Source organism: Lissotriton vulgaris, chromosome 3_1 (assembly GCF_964263255.1).
Source record: "Lissotriton vulgaris chromosome 3_1, aLisVul1.2, whole genome shotgun sequence".
Classification (NCBI taxonomy): domain Eukaryota; kingdom Metazoa; phylum Chordata; class Amphibia; order Caudata; family Salamandridae; genus Lissotriton; species Lissotriton vulgaris.
In genome coordinates this window covers 1427281796-1427303391 of record NC_141689.1, presented here as the reverse complement: position 1 = coordinate 1427303391, position 21596 = coordinate 1427281796, and the positions used below count along the sequence as shown (strand labels likewise).

The window sequence follows — 21596 nt, the reverse complement described above, 5'->3', positions numbered from 1 at the left end:
GATTGGTACATGTTTTTTAAAAAAAGAGACTGTCTTTTTGTAAGTGTGATTCTGTGAATTTCGCAAGACTACTAAATGGTGCAGCCAGCCATGTCGCAGGATTTTTATTTCTTTCCCTACCACAAAGGTGAGACGTATTGGCTTTGCCACTGCTTCTTAAGACTGGACTTACACAAGCATGGAATCCATCCGACTTCTTCTTTGGGAAAAGGGCAATTCCTAAATGTGGTCAACATTTTCATTCATTCAAAAGTCTCAAAACACAAACTTATTTAAAATAGCTGCTCTTTATTCTTGTATAATCAGTGCTTTTATTAAAAAAAAAAAAGAAAAAAAAAAGAAGAAGAAGTAAGGAACACTGGCACATTTGGCTTAAATAACCCTTCAGAATCTGTTCTTAGGAGTGAGTTAAATAAACGAAACAATAAAATGCGTTGTGACTACCCGTGTATTAAATATGTTCCTGTTCTGCAATTTTGATCAATTTTCCATGACCACTCATGGTTGAAATGTATCCGCGGAAATGATACAGGTGCCATCTGCAGCAAACTCTGGTTTTGCTCTCCGCCATTTTCTATCTGCAGGTGCTACTCTGTGTTACTTACTAATGGCTAATAAAAATGAGAGATGCCGATGGACCGAGTGATGCTACGCGTTCAGATTCTGTCATACTGCTCATTAGTGCAATTTATTATTAGCAACCTCTTGTTTTAATTTAAGGCATCACTATTTGGAAATCAGTACCATACATTTGAACAAATGGAGCTAGCAAAATTCTTGCAGAACAATTGGCCCTTAAGTGAAAAACTGTTCAAGTTTCATTAACTGTTCTCTTGGCTAAAGTAGTATCTCACAGGAGGCCCGGCTAAATCTTCATCGCCATCGGTTTCAGGAGCAAACGATACAGTCAGATCAATATATTTCCTGTTTGCAGAAGGTTTCACAAGCTTGTGCATCCTGTAAAGTAACAGGGAGAATAGGAATGACTATGAAAATCATAACATGTATACCCATCGATTAACAATGAAGGAAAGACAAAACGTTAGACTCATGAAAATAAGTGACATCAAACAGCTGTGCAGCATTTCTCCAATTTGCAACTTTACGGAATTAAGTATCCTGAAATGTGGCCTACAATTTAATTAGGAAAGTATTTATGGATTTAATCAAATATGACCCACGTGGAAACAGTTACATATATGCTAATCTGCTTACTCTTGGCGTCCAACTTAGAGTTCTTTATAACTGAAAATCAACTGATTTAGCATTTGCTCCAGAAACCAGAGTTATGTTTTTTCTATTACCACCCAACACTAACCAAGCTCATGCTCTCCTTTTGCTAAATTGTACGAACTGCTGCCCCCTTGGGGAGGGATTGGCAGCGATAACGCATTTTTTTCTGACATTAAATACACTCTACTGATGAAACCAGAAATCTGTCTAGCAGAGAACTTTTAGGCCTCATACTTCATCTGGTTTGTGTTGTTTGTTTCCAAGAGATCTGCACCACGTGGACAGACAAACTCGTATTTTTCATTCCTCAGTAGAATAATCTTGAATATTCTTTTCAGAGGAAAGACAACGACCTTACTAAAACTGTTCCTATTCAGGATTACACCTTGCAGTTTTAGCTGAATCACATACAATGCAACAATATTTGGTCCAGTATAGGTAGTGTTTGTGAGAAGCTATATGTTGGAAAATTATGAGAGATATTCTTAATGTTTATCTTTTCAGCTGCTTCACTGTGCTTAATTCTGATTGGTTGAATTTACGGCAACCAGGAAGAACCGTCGGAAATGTATGAAATCCTTTGTTCAGAAAAGTGAGTTCTGCTAGGATGTGACAGAGGTCTCTCCTTACTGACCTCTGGTGGGGAATCATGCCTGATTACTCTCCCATTTAATTCTTTGTATTTTGCTGACCAGAACTTCAGTGAGTTCTTTGATTGATTCTACTTTAATTGAGCTTTGCACTTTGATTTACAGATACATCGATTATAACTACATTTATCAACTTTTGTAGGACAAAAGAACACGTTACTTACCTTTGGTAACCATATATCTATAAGAGACATAGATTAGTTATAGATTTCTTCCCTTAGAATTACCCCCAGGCGTCAGACAGGATCCAGAGATTTTTTTCGTCAGCAGTACCTCTGCGCGTCGAAGGTGGCATCGGTCGGCTTCGTGTTCGACGTTGGCGTCATGCTTGCCGGGATGACGTTGCGGCAGCTACTTAGACGCCGCACTCGCGTGCTGACGTCCGTTCTTATACACAACATTCCATGCCAGAAGCGCAGAGCCATGCAAGACACTGACCATTGGTGCACAAAACTAGGGCCCTGAAAGGAAGTCCTTAACCTTAGAAGTCAGTTCGCAGAACGGGGACGATGGGTGAGGCGGTAAGAAATCTATAACTAATCTATGTCTCACAGCTATATCGTTACCGTAGGTAAGTTACTTGTTCATCTGAAAGAGACAATTAGTTATAGATTCCTTGCCTTAGAATAGATACCCCAGCAATACCAACCCCGGAGGAGGGTCTGCGAACCAAGTTCACACCAGAAAATCCTGGAGAACAGAACGGCCAAAGAAGCCATCCTTCCGGACTTGGCTGTCCAGGCAGTAGTGCTTTGTACATGTGTGCAGAGAAGCCCATGTAGCTGACTAACAGATGTCATTGAGAGGAACACCACGTCCCAAAGCAGTAGTAGCTGCCGTCGCCCTGGTGGAATGGGCGCGCAGCCCCACTGGAGGCTCCTTCTTTGCCAAGGAATAGCAAGCTTTGATGCACAAAACAACCCACCTAGAGATGGTTCGTTTGTGTACGGCCTGACCTTTTTTGGCGTCCACGTAGCTGACAAAGAGATGATCATACACCTGGAATTTTTGGTGGGATCCAAATAAAACGAAAGTGCATGTTTTGGATCCAGACGGTGGAGCCTCACTTCCTCCTTAGAAGATTGGGGAGGCGGAAAGAAGGTGGGCAAAGTGATGGTTTGACCAATGTGGAAATAAATAACCCCTTTAGGAAGAATTGAAGGCATGGTTCTTAGGACGACCTTGTCCGAATGAACCGCCAGAAAAGGAGGTTTCGAAGAAAGAGCCTGGAGCTCACTCAACCTGCGAGCAGAAGTGATGGCAACCAGAAAGGCGGTCTTTAAAGTAAGAAGTCTTTGATGACAGTTATGAAGCGGCTCAAAAGGAGTGCATATAAGGTAAGTAAGAACCAAGTTCAAGTCCCACTGAGGCATTACGAAGGGAAGGGAACAGGAGGAACAAGATGAGTAATGCCCATATGGAAGCGATTTACAACAGGAGACTTTAAAAGAGAAGGCAGATCAGGAAGCCTAAGAAAGGCTGGAATGGTTGAGAGGTAGCCCTTCAGAGTGCTCAGAGCAGAGCCCTGCTGGGCCAAAGACAGGAGGAACAAGAGAACCTCAGAAAGAGCGGCAGAAAGGGTATCCACAGCCTTTGCTGTGGACCATGCCACTAATTTGTTCCATCTTAGTCAAGGGACGCCTGGCTGCCAAGAGAACATCATAGACTTCGGGAGGAAGGTCGAAGTCAGTCAACTCTCACCGCTCAAACTCCACGCAAGGAGGTGGAGGCTTGACAGGTTCGGGTGGAGGAACGTCCCCCGCTGCTGCAACAGAAGATCCTCCCGAAGAAGCAGTAGGATCGGAGGATCGATGGCCATGCGTAACAGCTCGGGATACCAGACTCTTCGTGCCCAATCCGGAGCCAAAACAATGACTTGGGTATGGTCGTGCTTGATCTTCTTCAGTACTCTGGGCAGAAGTTGTATAGGTGGAAAGGCGTATAGAAGACCACAACTCCACTTGTGACTAATAGCGTCGCCTAGCGAGTGCCGCCTTTGAAATTCCAACGTGCAGAACTGCTGACATTGCACATTCTCTTCGGTGGCGAATAGATCTAACCAAGGCTCTCCCCACTGCTGAAAGAGACCTTGCACCACCTCCGAGTGAAGACGCCATTAGTGATCCATCATGCACCTGCGGCTGAGTTTGTCCGCCCTGGCATTGAGTGAACCTGCCAGGTGTTGAACCACCAGAGATATGCCCTGATGTTCCAGCCATTTCGAGAAAAGGAGAGTCTCTTGACATAGCGTCCTCACCCCACCCCGCCCTGTTTGTTGCAGTACCACAAGGAGGTGGTGCTGTCTGTGAACACCTACACCACTCTTGCCCGGACAGAGGGAAGAAAGGCTTTAAATGTAAGCCGGTTCGCTCGCAGCTCCAGAAGGTTGATGTGGAGCCCAGACTCCGCCAGAGACCAGAGGACGCTGATCTCCACCTCTCCCATGTGGCCGCCTCACCCAAAAAGTGACGCATCCGTCAAGACTGTGAACTCTGGTTGGAGAAGGGAGAGGGATCTACTGTTGACCCAATCCTGGTTCGTTAGCCACCACTGCAATTGTCGTGCAGTGCCCTCCGAGACCTGAACTCAATCGGACAGATTCCCCTGATACTGTGCCCACTGGAACTTCAGGTCCCACTGCAGAGACCGCATACGCCACCTAGCGCACAAGTTACTTACCTTCGGTAACAACATAACTGTAAGAAACAGTAGTTAGTGTTAGATTCCTTACCTTCGAATATCCCCAGGCGTCAGACTGGATCAGGAAAGTTTTCGTCGGCAGTACCCTTGCGCGTCGGTAGGCGTCGTCTGTGGCTCTGCGTCCGTCGTCGGCGTCGTGATCGCCGGAATGACATCGGAGTACATAGACGCCCCCCTCGGCGCTGACGTCAGTTCTGTACATAGCTTTCCGTGCCAGGAACGCAGAGCCATGCAAGAAACTGACACTGGTGCTATGAAACTAGGGCCCTCAAAGGGAGATACTTTAACCCTAGAAATCGGTTCGCAGAACGGGGAGGATGGGTGGGGCAGTTAGGAATGTAACACTAAAAACTGTTGTCTACAGATATATTGTTACCGAAGGTAAGTAACTTGTGCATCTGAAAGAAACAGGTTAGTGTTAGATTCCTTACCTTAGAATAGATACCCCAGCAATACCAACCCTGGTGGTGGGTCTGCAAACCAAGATCACACAAGAAAGTCCTGGAGAACGGAACGGCCGAAAAAGCCATCTCTTCGGACTTTGCTGTCCAGGCAGTAGTGCATAGCAAATGTGTGCAGCGAGGCCCACGTAGCTGCCTGACAGTTGTCCTGCAAGGGGACTCCCCGACCCAGGGCAGTAGTAGCCGCCGTGCCCCAAGTGGATTGGGCCAGCAGCCCAACAGAAGGCTCCTTTTTCGCCAAGGAGTAACTGACCTTGATGCACAAAACGACCCACCGAGAGATGGTCCGTTTGTGCACCGCTCGTCCCTTCTTAGCGCCCAGGTAACCAACAAAGAGCTAGTCATCCACCCGGAACTGGCGTGTGCGGTCTAGAGAAAAGGAGAGTGCACGTTTTGGGTCCAGACGGTGGAGTGTCTCTTCCTCTTTCGATGGATGCGGAGGCGGAAAGAAGGTGGGTAAGGTGATGGAGTGCCTGATATGAAAGGCTGTAACCACCTTGGGCAGGAAAGAAGAACGAATTCTCAAAACAACTTTGTCCGAATGGACAGAGAGGAAAGGAGACTTAGAAGACAGAGCCTGGAGCTCACTCATTCTCCTGGCAGAGGTGATGGCCACCAGAAAAGCAGTTTTAAGAGTCAGAAGAAGACAGTTGTGCAGTGGCTCGAATGGAGCGCACATCAGATAAGTTAGAACAAGGTTCAAGTCCCACTGAGGCATCACAAAGGGAACAGGAGGGAACAGGTGGGTGATGCCTTTCAAGAATCTATTTACAACAGGGGATTTGAAAAGAGAAGGCTGATCAGGAAGCCTCAAGAAGGCAAAAATGGACAAGAGATAGCCCTTGATAGTGCCCAGAGCAGAGCCCTGCGGGGCAAGAGAAGGAAGGAAGAGGATAACCACTGAAAGGCGGGCAAAAAGTGGATCCACAGCCTTTGCTGTGCACCGTGCCACAAATTTGTTCCACCTGCAGGTGTATACCGATTTTGTGGAGGGATGCCTGGCTGCCAGAATCACATCACAGACTTCAGGAGGCAAGTCAAATGGCCTCAACTGTCGCAGCTCAATCTCCACGCATGTAGGTAGAGACTGGACAAGTTCGGGTGGAGGACCGTCCCCTGCTGCTGCGACAGAAGGTCCTCCTGAAGAGGCAGACGAATCGGGGGATCGACTGACATGCTGGGTAGCTCCGGATACCAGTATCTTCGTGCTCAGTTCGGAGCCACAAGGATGACTTGGGCCTGGTCGTGTCTGATCTTCTTCAGCACTCTGGGCAGAAGTGGTATAGGCGGAAAGGCGTACAACAGACCGCAGCTCCACTCGCGACGAAAAGCGTCTCCCAGCGAGTGCCGCCTTGGAAATTTCAACACGCAGCACTGATGACATTGCGCGTTCTCTTTGGTGGCGAATAGATCTAACCATGGCTCTCCCCACTGCTGAAAGAGACCTAGCGCCACGTCCGAGTTTAGACGCCATTCGTGATCCATCATGCATCAGCAGCTGAGTTTGTCCGCCCTGGCGTTCAGGGAACCTGCTAGGTGTTGAACCACTAGGGTGACGCCCTGGTGTTTCAGCCATGTCCAAAGGCGCAGAGCCTCCTGACAAAGGGTCCACGACCCCACCCCGCCTTGTTTGTTGCAGTACCACATGGCAGTGGGTTTGTCCGTGAACACCTGCACTACACTTCCCCGGACAGAGGGAAGGAATGCCTTCAGTGCAAGTTGGATCGCCCACAGCTCCAGAAGGTTGATATGGAGCCGGGACTCCACCGGAGACCAGAGGCCTCTGATCTCCGCCTCTCCCATGTGGCCCCCCATCCCAGGAGGGAAGCATCCGTCACTACTACGTGCTCCGGTTGGGGTAGGGAAAGGGATCTGCCACTGACCTAATTGCGGTTCGTAAGCCACCACTGCAAGTGACTCGCAGTGCCCTCCGAGATCAGGAGGTGGTTGGACAGGTTGCCCTGATGCTGTGCCCACTGAAACTTCAGGTCCCACTGCAGAGCCCGCATTCGCCACCTGGTGTGATGCACCAGTTGGATGCAGTAGGACGCAACCCTGCCATGGTCAGACCTTTCCAATCTCCGTCCTATCTCCCTACTTCCTCATATCAGCAAGATGACCGAGAAACATGTGAATACCTATCTATCTAAGTTTATCGAGGCAGCGGGTGGTCTGGACCATTCTCAATCTGGGTTCAGACCTAACCACAGCACCGAGTCGGCCCTCCTCTCCATGACAAATACCATCAGGATGGCACAGGATAGAGGAGGCTCCATGATCTTGGTGCTGTTGGATTTATCCGCCGCCTTCGATCCGGTTTCACATGACATCCTTCTCGGTCGTCTGCAGAAGGTGGGAATAGGCGGTTCGGCTCTGCCCTGGCTAAAAAGCTTTCTCTCGGGTCGATCACAAACCGTCAAGTTGGGCTCCCATCAATCGATCTTTAGGGAGCTCACTAAGTGGGTACCACAGGGCTCATTCCTAAGCCTTACACTTTTTAATGTGTATGTGGCCCCCTTGGCGGACATTGGGAGAGAATATGGGTTCACCCCAGTATCGTATGCTGACGATACTCAGCTTTTGTTCCCCTTCCATTCCCTAACACCGGCAATTAAGCATGCATTTGCCACCGGTATGAGAGCAGTATCTGATTGGATGACCTCCAATTGCCTACAATGCAATGTGGGCAAGACGGAGGTCGTGCTTTTTGGAGAAGCCCCCCTCCTATGGTCGCCTGAGTGGTGGCCTATGGATTTAGGAGCTGCTCCCTGTCCTAAGCAGATAGTAAAAAATCTGGGGGTGCGACTTGACCAGGCGTTATTACTAAAGGAACATGTGAGTCTGGTGGCGGGAACCTGTTTCAGGACCATTGGACTCCTGAGGCGTGTGTTCCCGTTCCTGGATGACTGCTACAGGAAAACACTGGTTCATACATTGGTCGTCAGTAGATTGGACTACTGCAACGGACTACTCCTATCAGCCAACGAGGAGCAACTGAGCCGTCTGCAGGTAGTCCAGAATACTGCGGCCAGATTAATCCTGGACGCTCCTCTTAGGTCCCCTTCACGCCCTCTTTTGCATAAACTCCACTGGCTGCCTATCTGCCAGCGAATTGAGTTTAAAGTGTGTTCTGTAATTCACAGATGTCTTTATGGATGTGGCCCTAAATATCTGGCTGAATTATTTCAGCCATACATCCCGACCCGCTCATTGCGCTCTAGCAACTTATTATTGCTGCAGATCCCTCGGATTAAGAAGGCAAGACAAGGGGGTCGTGCTATGTCCTACAAGGGCACCACTCTATGGAACACTTTGCCCCTTACTTTAAGACAAATTACTGATCTACATGCCTTTAAGAAATCCTTGAAGACTCATCTATTTCCGGTTGTATAAGATCTAGGGCTCTCTATGACTATGATACTGATCTGGCATCTTGGAAGATCATAAGCGCGGAGTTACCTCTCGGGGTCGATTCCTGCGCTATAGAAGAACATACATAAATAAATAAATAAATAAATAAGTAGGCCATCAGCTCCAGGAGCCACAGCGTCAACCTGACCGAATAAAGGCTGAAAGATCGGAATTAGAGCCTGAATATCCCGAACCCGCTGTTCGGGAGGATAAACCCGAAACTGCGCCGGGTCCAGAACCGCTCCAGTGAAAAGGAACTTCTGAGAGGGGCACAGGTGCGACTTCGGCATGTTGATGGAGAACCCCAGAAGGTTTGTCGTAGTCTGATGGTGGGAGACGACTGTTTGGGGCAAGCCCGCCTTCAACAACAAGTCATCGAGATAGGGGAAGACAAACTCCTGATCTGCGCAGATGAGCTGCGACCACCGTCATCACTTTCGTGAGCACCCGAGGGGCACTGGTGAGGCCGAAGGGGAGCACAGTAAACTGAAAGTGCTCGTGGCCTACCTGGAGCCGCAGGTAGCGCTGGTGGGCCGGCAGGACGGGGATGTGGAAATATGCGTCCTGCAAGTCCAACGCCACCATCCAGTCTCCAGGGTCTAGAGCAGCCAGGACCTGAGCCAAAGTCAGCATCTTGAACTTTTCCTTCCGGAGGAAGCCGTTGACACTCCGGAGGTCCAAGATAGGGAGTAGGCCTCCTTTGCCCTTCTTAGGTACCAGAAAGTAGTGGGCATAGCAACCAAGCCCCACTTCTGGCCCTTGGCCAAGAGGGCCGTAACTTCCTCCTGCAGAAGTTGCAAGTGATCCCCGATATACGGTGGTTTTGCGGTGCATGGCTGGAGGGGTCACCTCGAAGGAGAGGGAGTAGCCCCTTCAGACGATTTGCAGCATCACCTGTCCGACGTGATGGTACGCCAGTGGAGGAGGTGATGGCGGACCCTGCCCCCACTGGCGTTGAATGGGCCTGAAAGGTCGGACTAGGAAGGCTTTGAGGCAGATGCTGCGGGAGTGGACTGACCTTGCCGTTGTCCCCCGGCACCGCCACGGTGGTTACCACGTCCGCGTTGAGGCTGGTTCTGCGGCCTGTGGCTGGCATGACATGTGGGGACGCCCCTTCCTTGGCCAAGAAAGGGGCGAAAAGCAGATGTCTGCTGGCGCTGGCCCGAAAAGCCCAAGGACATGGCCGTAGCTCTGGAGTCCTTGAAATACTCAAGCGCACTATCTGCTTTGTCGACAAAGAGGCGATGGCCATCGAAGGGCATGTCCATGAGCATGGCCTGGACATCCCAGAGAAATTGGCGTACCTCAGCCAGGCTTGGTGGCGAACCACCAACATCGTGGAAATCGCCCTTTCCAGCGAGTCCGTGGTATCCAGCCCACACCTGATGGAAGAACGTGCTGCATCCCGCCCCTCTGCAAGGGCTTGGACGAGCCTCGCCCGGGCCTCCTCCGGACACTGGGGCAGCACGTCCCCAACGGTCTCCCACAAAGAGTGGGTATAACAGCCCAAAAGGCAAGAGGTGTTGATAGACCGCAACCCCACACTTAATGAGGAGAACAGTTTCTTTCCAAACTGATCAAACCTTTTGGATTCCAGATCCGGGGGAGCGGTCAGGAATGCGTTCCGCGAAGTAGAGGCCTGGATCACCTGGCTCTCGGGGTGGGGTGCATGGACTGAAAGCTAGGGTCGCACGGAACCGGGTGGTGCCGTCGGGCCACGTTCCTATCCACAGGGGCACTGTGGAGGACTTGGGCCAGGTGCCCATCAGAATGTCCATGAGGGCCTCATTCAACAGCAGTAGAGGCTCCGAGGAGCTTACTGGCGGCTGAAGCACTTCAGTGAGGAGGTTAGTCCTCATGGCCACAGTAGGGAGCTCAAGAGCCAAGGCCTTGGCTGCCCTGCACAACACCGCACCATAGGTAGCATCCTCCTCCGTAGCCACGGATGGAGAAGAGATGAATCCAGTGTCAGGCAAAGTATCCAAACCACTGGCCTCCCCTAGCTCGTCTGCCCAGTCCTGGCCCAACTGGCACTGCTGGGCCAGAGGGTCCTCAGACCTCTCCCAGTCCTCCCCCTCATCCGTGTCCTGGTAAACAGGCAGAAATGACGGAGCCGGGTCGTAGGTGAAGGCCTCACCCATCGACGCCGGAGACGGTGCCGATCGGCGCCATTCCGACGTCGGACCGGGGCTGAAACTCAGGCCGACGTCGTGATAGGATGGCGCCGGGAGCAACACCATCGGGGTCGGCGCCAGCGGAGGAGTCGTGAGGTCAACTGGCGTCGACCGGGATCCAGGCCTGGATCCCATGGGGACCTGTGGCGTCGGGACCGAAGTCGACAACGGCGCCAGGGCCGAAGCCCCCAACGGAGCCGGGGCAGAAGCCGCCGGCCCGCTTGGGCCCCCAGTCAGGTCTGCGGGGCCCGAAGGTTCGCCGACAGACCTCGATGGAGGGAAGTGAGTCCTCATGGCCATGAGGAAATCACGTATCTCCTGCGGCGTCGCTTGCAGGCCAGGGACCGGAGGGTATGGGCCTGGGAGCGGCTCCGGCGGAGCCGCGCGGGCGGTGTTGCCCGAACCCTCAGCCGCGTCGCGCGAGCGGAGTCAGAAGAGCAATGTCGCCTTTTGACTTCTTTTTCGAATGCCTCGACTTAGGACTTGGAGCACGACGAGTGGTGGTGATGACTCGACGAGCGACGGCTACGGCTCTGGACCGGTCCCTCGACTTCCTCCTCGTCCGGGACCTTGAGCGGCGCGGAGCCGACTGCCGGATCTTGAGTAGCTTACGGGACTGCTCCCGCCTACATTTCGAGGTCAAGGCCCGGCAGTCGGGGCACGATTTGTAGTCGTGGTCGGCCCCGAGGCAGTAGAGACACCTGTGGTGGGGGTCGGTCACCGACATCAGACGGTGACAGGCGTCGCACGGCTTGAAGCCAGGCATCCCTACGGCACCTGGAGTCAAAGTCAATTTGAAAAAAGAGATCCAAAACAGATCAAAAAGTTAGTTGACTAAGAGTACTGCTCTTCCCGGATCTGCGCTAGCTGGCGCGGAAAAAAGAAGAGCTGACATCAGCGCGCGAGGATGGGGTCTAAGTACTCCGACAACGTCATTCTGGCGATCATGATGCGGACGACGGACGCGGAGCTGCAGACGACGCCTACCGACACGCAAGGGTACTGCTGACGAAAACTTTCCGGAACCAGTCTGACGCCTGGGGATAATCTAAGGTAAGGAATCTAACACTAACCTGTTTCTTTCAGATATGATCTACCAGCAGGATGCAGGAGGACATGAGGCCCAGCAGCAGAGGCTGAAACATCGGTACCATAGCTTGAATATCCTGGACTTGCTGCTCGGGAGGATAGACCCGAAACTGTGCTGACTCCAAAACTGCTCAGATGAAAAGGAGCTTCTGGGAAGGATTCAGGTGCGACTTTGGCACGTTGATTGTGAGCCTCAGCGAATGCAGGATGTCCGTTGTAGTCTGGAGGTGGGAGATGACAGCCTGGGGTGAGCCCACCTTCAACAGCCAGTCGTCAAGATAGGGGACGACTGGAACCCCAGATATGCACAGATGAGCTGCGACCACCGCCATCACTTTTGTGGTGCTGGTAAGTCCAAAAGGGAGGATGGTAAACTGAAAATGCTTGTGGCGTACCATGAACCATAGGTGACGCTGGTGGGTAGGCAAGACGGGGATGTGAAAGTAAGTGTCCGGCAAGTCCAACGCTACCATCCACACTCCAGGGTCGAGGGCAGACAAGACCTGACCCAAGGTTAACTTCTACTTCCGTAGGAAGCGGTTGACGTCCCTGAGGTCCAAGCTAGGACACATGCCTTTGTCCTTCTTGGGTACCAAGAAGTAGTGGGAGTAGCAACCACAACCTACTGCAGGCACAGGGACGAGTTTGATAGCTCCCTTGGCCAGAAGACACTGGCACAGGGACGAGTTCAATAGCTCCCTTGGACAGGAGAGTCGTAACCCCCTGGCGGAGAAGAGCCAAATGATCCTCCAACATACGAAGGAGTTTTAGTGGCATGGAGTAGTCTCGAAGGGAAGGGAGTAGCCCCTTCGGACTATCTGCAAAACCCACGTGTCCCACGTGATGTTGTGCCAGTGGGGTAGGTGATGGCAGATCCTGCTGCCCACTGGCAACTGGTGGCCCTGGAAGGTTGGACTAGGATGGCTCGGAGGCTGCTGCAGGGAGAGTTTTGATGGACTGTCCTGCCTGCTGGCCCCGAGACCCAAGATGCTGGGTCCCAGGTCCCCGAACATGCAGAGGCTGGGTAGCTGGCGCAGCCCCGTGGCTCTGGGTGGAACGTGGTGGGGCACCCCTTCTGTAGCCATGAAAGCAGTGTAAGGCTGACTGCATGGGGCGAGACGTTGTCGCGAGGCCCAAGGATCTGGCTGTAGCCCTAGAGTACTTGAAATGCTCGAGCATGTTGCATTGTCACCAAACAGGCAATGGCCATCAAAGGGCATGTCCAAAACATTAGATTGGGCATACCCATGAGAAGCCAGACATTCTCAGCCAGGTGTAGCACCTCAGGGCTACCAACATGAAAACCGTTCTACCCAGCGAGTCGGCGGTATCCAGCCCTTACTCGATAGTGAACTTTGCTGCATCTCGACCCTCAGCAAAAGCGCGGGTGAGCACGGCCTGGGCCTCCTCCGGGCACTGTGGCAGTACTTGCGCAACCGTATCCCACACCGTGTGTGTATAACGGCCCAAGAGACATGCTGTGTTCACCGACCGCAGTCCTAAGCTGGCAGAAGAAAACAACTTTTTCCCAAGATGGTCCATCAAGATCTCAGGGGTAGGGTGTTGGAGAAGAAAAGTGGGGCCCCTGGGGCCGGGCGGTGGCGTCGGGCAATCATCCTGTCCACAGGAGCCCCTGTGCTGTGCTTGGACCAAGTGCCCAGAAGGATGTCAGTGAGGGCGTCATTAAAAGGTAGCAGGGGATCCAAAGAGGCTTCTGCCGGCTGAAGCACCTCAGTCAGGGGGTTAGTCCTGACAGCCACCGTAGGAAGCTCGAGGCCCAAGGCCTCAGCTGCCCTAAGCAACAACACAGAGTAGGCGGCTTCCTCCTCCTTAGTCACGGTATGCATACAAAGGTCTGGGTATCCAGACCACTGGCATAACCCAACTCCTCTCATCGGTCTGGCTCCTCAAGTTGGTCTGCTAAAGGGTCAATAGACCACTCCCAGTCCTCTTCACCCTCCTCTGGCTCCCACTTAGGGCGGTAGGGAACATCAGGGATGAACAGCAGTAAAAAAGTACCCTCCGGCGCCAGTATCGAGGTCGGTCCGGCACTGTGTCCACGTCGGGGGTGAGGCTGGGGTCGACGTCGGCATTAGTGGTGTTGCCACTGGAATCAGCGCACGGGAAGGTACAGTGAGGTCGACAGGCACCGATTGGATCCAGGCCTGAATCATTTGGGAACCTGCAATCCGAGGCCGGAGCCGCCGGCATCGAAGGCCTGGGGTCCCCTGCTGAGTCCGTGGGGCCCGAAGGTGGGCCTGCGGAGTCGGGCTGCCCAAAAATGCTGTGCAGCGCTTCGTAAAATTGACGAAGCTGGGCAGGGGACACTCTGGTTCCGGGAAAGGGAGGTAAGCGTGGAGCCCTCCCAGTGGGATCAGAGGAAGGTGCCGGAGAACGACGACTCTCTGGGTCCCGTGTCAGCCGACGGACAGGAAGAAGGCGAAGAGTGACAATGCTTATTTGCCTTATTTTTGTGCTTCGATTTACCGGAGAAGTGCGAAGACTTCGAAAAGGAATGGTGATGAATCTGCGGCCGGTCTCGTGACCTTCTTCTCGACGGGGACCTCGAGCTGCGTAGAGCGGACTGCCAGGCCTCCAAAAGCTTTCAGGGCTGCTCCCGCAAAGACTTCGGGTTCATGGTCTGACAGTCGGAACACGACTTCGGATTTTTTTTTTCAAAACCATTTTTATTACGAGTTCAAGCAAGGTTTAGTACAGCCCTCCACAATCAGGAGGAGACTGTCAACGACAGATATGAAAAGACACAGCATTGACATAGCATTGAGCCCAGTGTTATAGAACGATATATCCCTAACTACCCCAACCCACCCAACCCCAAAAAAAAACCCCAACCCCTCCCTCAGCTACCCACCCCTTATCCCACCCTAACCCAGTGCACGTGATCACAGTTCAGCAACATGAGATGGCAAACACAAGGTGGTGCTGGCCAGCAGCCTAGGGTACGGAAAACACATCTGGAGGCAGTGCATCATCAATGTCCATGGGGGGGTCGAGGGTCAGGCCCCTGTAGTCCGCCCACCGTTTCCAAATTTTGTAATGTTTGCGGGGACACCCCCGGGCTTCGAAAACAGGCTGCTCCAGACCCATGAGGAAGTCCAGGCCCGCCTTCCAGGCACCGAGTGGAGGGGCACGCTCGCTCTTCCAGGCCTGTGCCAGATCCCTCTTCGCCACCACAAGCCCCAACAACAACAGATGACGTTTGTAGATGTTACCCCCAACATTTTCCAAAACATGAAGAAGGCCCAGCCTAGGGGTACGAGGCAGGTCCCACCCCAACACCTCCGATAAGCAGTCCTAGACCCCTGCCCAGAACCGAGCCAGTCTCTCACAGGACCACACAGTATGGAAAAGCGTCCCTCTTTCAGTACCGCACCTCAGGCATTCCGGAGCTGCTATAAGGCCCGCCCGCCATAGACGGTCCCTAGTGTGATAAGCCCGGTGAAGGTATTTGAACTGGATAAAGCGGAGGCGGACAGCTATGGCAGCACCACGAGGAGATTCAAGGGCCTCACGCCAGTCATCTTTATCCAGGGGACCGATATCATTCTCCCAGGAGGCCTTCAATGTCGAGAGGGAAGGGGAGCAGTGCGTGACCAGGGAGCGGTATATCTGAGAGACCTTCTTGTCGCCCAAGTCTCCCATAAAAAGTTTCGCCTCGATGGGGCTAAAGTCAGGGAGTTGCTCCAAGCCCACTAGGCTAGGGGTAAGGGCATGGCGAAATTGGAGGTCGCGGAAGAACTGGGACCGGGGCATGCTAAATTCAGAACTGAGGTCCTGAAAGGACTTAAGGGTAGTGCCAGAGAGAACATGGCCGAGGGATGAGATCCCGATCGCGTCCCAGCCGTCGAACCCAGACAAGGACGCCAGCGCCGGTAGGAGGCCATTACGCCATAATGGAGTCTCGGCCGTCAGTCTACCCCACCAACCCATACGGTGCAGGGCCCGCCGCCAGACCGCGAAAACCACCTGGGTAACCTGCGGAAGCAGCCGCCTTGGCCTGGCCGAGTACAGCAAGGTGTGGAGGGAAGCGCCACCCATCAGAGAGTGCTCCAGAGCATAAGCCGGATCGCTACGGTCCCCATACCACCACTCGTTAAGCACAAGAAGATGGGAGGCCTGATAATAGGACAAGATATCCGCGGTTGCCAAGCCGCCGCAGTATGTAGAGAGGAAGCATGTGCATAGCGCCACCCTGGAGGCACCCCCAGCCCACAGAAAACGACCCAGCACAGAGTCAACACTCCGGAACCACTGCGGGTCAATCTTGAATGGATGATTCTGTAGTTGGTATAGGAGACGAGGCAGGGCCACCATCTTAAAGATGGCCGACCGGCCGTAGATGTTAAGAGGCATACGCGTCCATGTCTTGACGTCCATTTGGACCCGATCCCACACCGGCTGGACGTTCTGGTCCCACGCCACCGTGGGCGAGGCAGAGAGGAAAACACCCAGGTACTTCACACCCTCCACAGCCACCTGAAGGGACGTAGCCCAAGGACAGGTCACCGCGTCACCCCCCAACACCCATAGGGTCGACTTGCGCGTGTTAAGGAAGAGCCCCGACGCCCGACCAAACTCTTGCATCAGTTCCAGGACACGGGGGCCCGTACGCTGCAGGTCGGTCATGAAAAATAGCACGTCATCGGCATACAAGGCTATGCGGTCCGAATGATCCGCACTCCACACGAAGCCCCGATAAAGCGCATCAAGGCGTACCCTGGCGGCCAACGGCTCCATGGCCAACACGAAAAGGTAGGGGGAGAGCGGACACCCTTGACGCGTGCCCCTGGTCACCGGGAACCGAGCCGAAGTCGCCCCTGAGACACGCACCGAGGCAGTGACCTCAGTATAAAGTAACTTGACATAAGAGATGAAGACCGGGCCCAGGTTCAGCAGCGGTAAAAGAGTAAAGAGAAAGGTCCAGCTGACCGAATCAAAGGCACTGTCGATATCAGCCAACAGCAGCGCCGCCTGATCCTCCGAAGACCCGACTGCGTTGATCGCAGCCTGCGCCCGCCGAATGTTGTGCCTTGTCGCCCGGCGCGGCATAAAGCCTGCCTGATCCGGATGAACGAGGGCTGAAATGTGTGGAAGCAGGCGGTTCGCGAGCGCCTTGGCCAGGAGCTTGGCTTCGAAGTTAATGAGGGATATGGGGCGATAAGATTCATGGCGATCAGGGGGCCTACCCGGCTTCTGGAAAACCACTATTTCGGCATGGCGCCAATCCGGTGGGAGGCGGCCATGTTCTCGCGCCTGCTCCAGGACCCGCATGTAATGCGGCCCGAGCTGCAGATGAAATTTCTTATAGAATTCACTGGGAAATCCGCTCGGCCCCGGTGCCTTGCCCACATTCAGTTGACCCAACGCGTCGCCCAGCTCCTCAGCCGTCAGGGGAAGATCCAGGGCATCGCGTACTTCATCGGACACAGCGAGTGGGGGGACTGTCGCGAGATAACCCGCGATGTCGGCAGGGGAGAGAGTCTCCTGGGAGGCATATTGGCGCCCATAATAGCGCGCAAAGCTCATTGCAAGCGTGGCCGGGTCCATGATCGTCACCCCGGCGTCGTCAACAAGTCCCGGCAGAGTGAGGGGCTGCAAAGTCTGTTGGCAAAGCCTGTGGAGCATAGTGCAAGACTTGTCGCCCCACTGGTACACTCTACTACGCGTGGCCAGCCACGCCTGGCGAGCCTCGTCTAATAAGACCGAGGAGTAGGACTGCTGTGCCTGTAGGAGCAGCCGCAGCGCGACGTCATCGGCCGCCTCCCTGTGTCGAGCCTCTAGTTCCTCCACCCGCACCGCAGCAGCAACAATACTTTCCTGCCGAGTCCGGCGAGCAGAGGCACACCAAGCAATATCAATACCCCTCAGGGTGGGCTTCATGGCCTCCCAGACAGTCACTGCGTCCACCTCCCTGGTAAGGTTGTCCTGCCAGTAGCGAGCAATCGCGCCGCGGAGATGCTGGGAGTAATCAGGGCGCTGCAGATGCCACGTGGACATCCGCCATCTGAAAGGTTGGCGTGCCTTGCATAAATCAATCTGGACTGCCACGGGGGAATGATCAGATAGCCCGCGAGGCCGGATCGCCGCCCCCTTCACCCTATCAAGGAAGGCCCCCGGCACAAACACACAATCTAGGCGCGAAAGGGAGCCATGAACAGCCGAAACATAATGTACTCTCGCCGCTCGGCATGCAGGTGCCTCCACACATCCACCCATCCAAGACCATCAATCATAGCCCCCAACCATGAAGGGGAGGTCACAATTGCCACCCCTGGCCTCCTCTGCCTGTCCAAAGCCACGTCCACCACATCGTTCCAGTCGCCACCAATCACAGCCAAGGAGTGGGGGAGCTCAGTCCATAGGGCAAACAATTGTTCGGCCAAGGCCCATTGCAGGGGGGGGGGGGGCATACACACTACCAAACACCACAGGTTCCGCACCAATCTTCCCTTGAACAAATACAAAACGACCCTGAGGGTCGAGCCACTGACGCTCGTGAGTGTACGCCAGCCGCCTATGAATCAGAATGGCCACTCCCCTGGATCCCCTAGTAAACCCGGCATGAAACACCTGATGAAAGCCAAAGCGCTGCAGACTCAAGGCCTTGGTACCCAGCATGTGCGTTTCTTGGAGAAGGAGCACATCCGCCAGGTCCCTCTTCGCCCAGCGAAGCACCGCCCCCCGCTTAATCTTGTCTAGGAGTCCCCGAACATTCCAGCTAAGAACATGCATGGAGGCGCCAGATGACGCCAAGTGCGGGACATCAACCATCATCACAATGTGCCCAACCCCACAATCCCCGGCTCCCGGCCCAGGCCTCCAACACCATAGTTGCAGAAATCACAAAGATCACGTGCACCCCACAAAACAGGACCCCAAAACCCACAACCCCCAAAGAACAGACCCCCCCCAACTAGCCTCCCAACAGCCCAGGTCCCCCCTCCCCCACCCCAATACCTCAAGAAACAATGAAGTATCTGTCGAGGCATACGGTACTTCAGGCCCAAAACGTAGCGCCGAAAGTCAGACATGCCAAAGGATCCCCAACCGCCCCACTACCACCAACCAGGCACACACCCAATACCACCCCCCAGTCCCAACAGGAGGAGGCAGCCCTTGGAATATGCCCCAACCCCCCCCCCCCCCCCCCCCCCCCAGCATAAATCACATCCAAAAGCAGTGCATGGCATAGAACATCAGGCCACATGAATCCCCAGTAGAAGCCAAAGAGCTAGGTAATACTGCACCAAGTCATGTCTGTACCGCCGACCGGCAGGCGGCCGCCGCAGTTGACGGCCAAGGAAGAAAAGCAAGGAGTAAAAAGCCGGTGAACAGTAGTCAAGGCCCCTTGCCAGAATGATCGGTCTCCGACTGTGTGTCCCCCAAAAGGGGGTCTCGGGACAAGGACCTCCGCCTCGAACGAGACTTGCGGCGTCGCTTCCCTTTGTTCGGTTGGTCGCCCCGTTCCTGGGAAGAGCTGCGTGAGGAACCAGAGTGCAGCCCCGGCTGAGCATGTGGTCGAAGCCTGACTGTCTCGTCAGTCCAGGCGAAGACGGCCTCCGAGGAATCGAAAAAGTGGGTCTTTGAGTTAAAGATCACACGGAGGCGGGCCGGGTAGAGCAACGAGTACTGAATCTTCAGGCCTCGCAGCTTGGCCTTGGCCGCCAGGAAGGAATGTCGTTGCTGCTGGACCAGCCTGGTATAGATCATAATTTTACAGTTATTAAATAGCAGAGTGTCCTTGAGCCGGGCCTCTCGGAGGATCACGTCTCGATCATGGTAGTTGAGGATCCGGGCAATGATCGGGCGAGGCCGCTCCCCAGCCGGCGGCTTTTGTGTCAAGGCGCGGTGGGCGCGCTCCACCACGAAGCAACGTGACAGGGTGTCCGGGGGTAGCCAGCTCTCCAGCCACCGGGATAGGCCCTTTCTCGCAGTCCTCCGGAAAGCCGACAAAACGCAGGTTGTTCCGCCGCGCCCGTCCTTCAGCGTCCTCCACACGGAGCGCTAGGCCCCGCTGCGTCTGCTACAGGTCGGCGACCCTCTTCTTCAGGGCGCCGACGTCGCCCTCCACCGTTGTGACCCTGGTTTCTGTTTCAGTGATGCGAGCGACCGCATTACGAAGGTCCTGGCGCAGCAGTATCACATCGGCACCCACCGCGCCAATCTTCGCATCCAGCAAATCACGAGATTGTGTGATGGCCGTCAGCAGCGCTGCATTGTCCGGCCCAGCAGGCTGGCTCCCTCCGGCCGCCCCGGCACCACCTCCGGAGCCGGTGAACTTGTCTATGGGCCCCTTCTTGGCGGCGGTATTGCCACCCCCGCCTTTAGTCATGGCTGCAGCAGAGGCGGTCCGGTGATATGCACCCTCAACGGGGTCACCCCGTGAGAACGGCCAACAAGCAGGATCCGGGGCGTCCACGCCAAGCCCCCGGGATCAGCTCGCCCCCAGCCCACCGAGACACAGGCCAGAGCCAAGGGAAAGTCACTCCATCAAAGCGCAGGTATCACCAGGCAGAGGTCCAGGGCGGGACCGCCGGAATGGCGCCTCCAGTGTATCCGCCACAGTCAGTGCGGTAGGCCCCTCGAGCCCGTCAGGGTAGTCCGATCAGGACGGGCGTCGGATCCGTGTAGCCGATTCGTTGAAACCCCACTCCGCAAGATGTGGCCGACGGGCCCCTCGTCTCAGAGCTCCAGTGACTCCGCTCCAGCCACGCGGGCCAAGACGTGTGACGCCCGGCCGGCGACCAGTGTTATCCGCCGGGCGGAACAAAAACTTGAGGTCCCGGCTCGCCACGCGGCAAGAAGGCCCAGCGGGCACTGTCTCTAACGGCCGCGTCGGCGGAGGTCCGAAGCTCCAACGACCACACCACCGTGTTCCGCCGGTCACCAGCAACCACCTGCACAATTAGAGACGAGGGAAGAGGGTGTAGGGCAAGGATAAATCAGCGGATAAGGATCGGGCTGGCAGGAGCTCTACAGAGCCGCGTCCGCCATCTTCGCCCTTGAAGCCAGGCCCCCACGACTTCGGATTTTGGTCGCAATCCTAGCACCAAAGGCACAAGAGGTGCAGATCGGTGACCGAAATCAACTTGTGACAGGAGTCACAGGGTCTGAAGCCGGTACGATGATGGCACATTCCTCGTGCCACCAGGAGTTGAAGACTCAAAAAAGAGGTCGACAAAAGTAAAAAAAGGGTTTCGTGAAAAAGTGACAAAGGGGCACGCTCTCTCTGGATCTGCGCTGGCTGGCGCGGAAAAAGAAAGAACTTACGTCTGCGCAGGGGCAGCTTCTAAGTAGGGACCACGACTTCATACCACGACGCCAACGACTGACGTGGCGTCGACAACACCACGTACCGACGTGCAGGGGTACTGCTAAGAAAATATTTCTCCGGATCCAGTCTAATGCCTGGGGTATAGTATCTTTCAGATATTTACAATGCTTTAACGTGTTACAGGTCCAGCAAGAAGCACCAAATTCTGTAAAGGGATTAACACCCCTCCCGGTCCATCAGTAGCACAATTAGAACAAGATGGTGAGCAACATCAGAAGTTATAGCTAAAAATCATGATCTTAAATACTGCCATGAACACACTTTTGCCACTATCCCACGGGCACCTATCATCCAGTTATCAGTGAAATATTTTCACGGAGTGTTTATTTCTTGCACTGCCTACAGCAAGTGCAGGACGCTGCTACAAAATTGTGATGGGTGTCAGACAGACAGCCCTGCATAGGGCCATGCATCGGGGTTAGACTAATGCATTTTAGTGCTGTGTCCACATCACCACACTAACATGCATTAATCATGCATAATAGCGTCCCTGGGACCATCTGAGTGCGATGCGCGCTCCAGG

General features: G+C 54.1%; 1 protein-coding gene across 2 annotated transcripts in view; it reads right to left on the bottom strand.

The window, feature by feature from the left end:
* Positions 1–268: 268 nt before the first annotated feature.
* Positions 269–21596, bottom strand: part of UBA6 (ubiquitin like modifier activating enzyme 6) — a 1035692-nt gene continuing 1014364 nt past the window's right edge. For both annotated transcript variants that reach the window (XM_086961917.1, XM_086961916.1), the window contains exon 33: positions 269–957. In XM_086961917.1, the coding sequence (XP_086818043.1) occupies positions 822–957 (136 nt within the window). In that variant the 3' untranslated portion in view covers positions 269–821. The remainder of the gene's footprint in view (positions 958–21596) is intronic.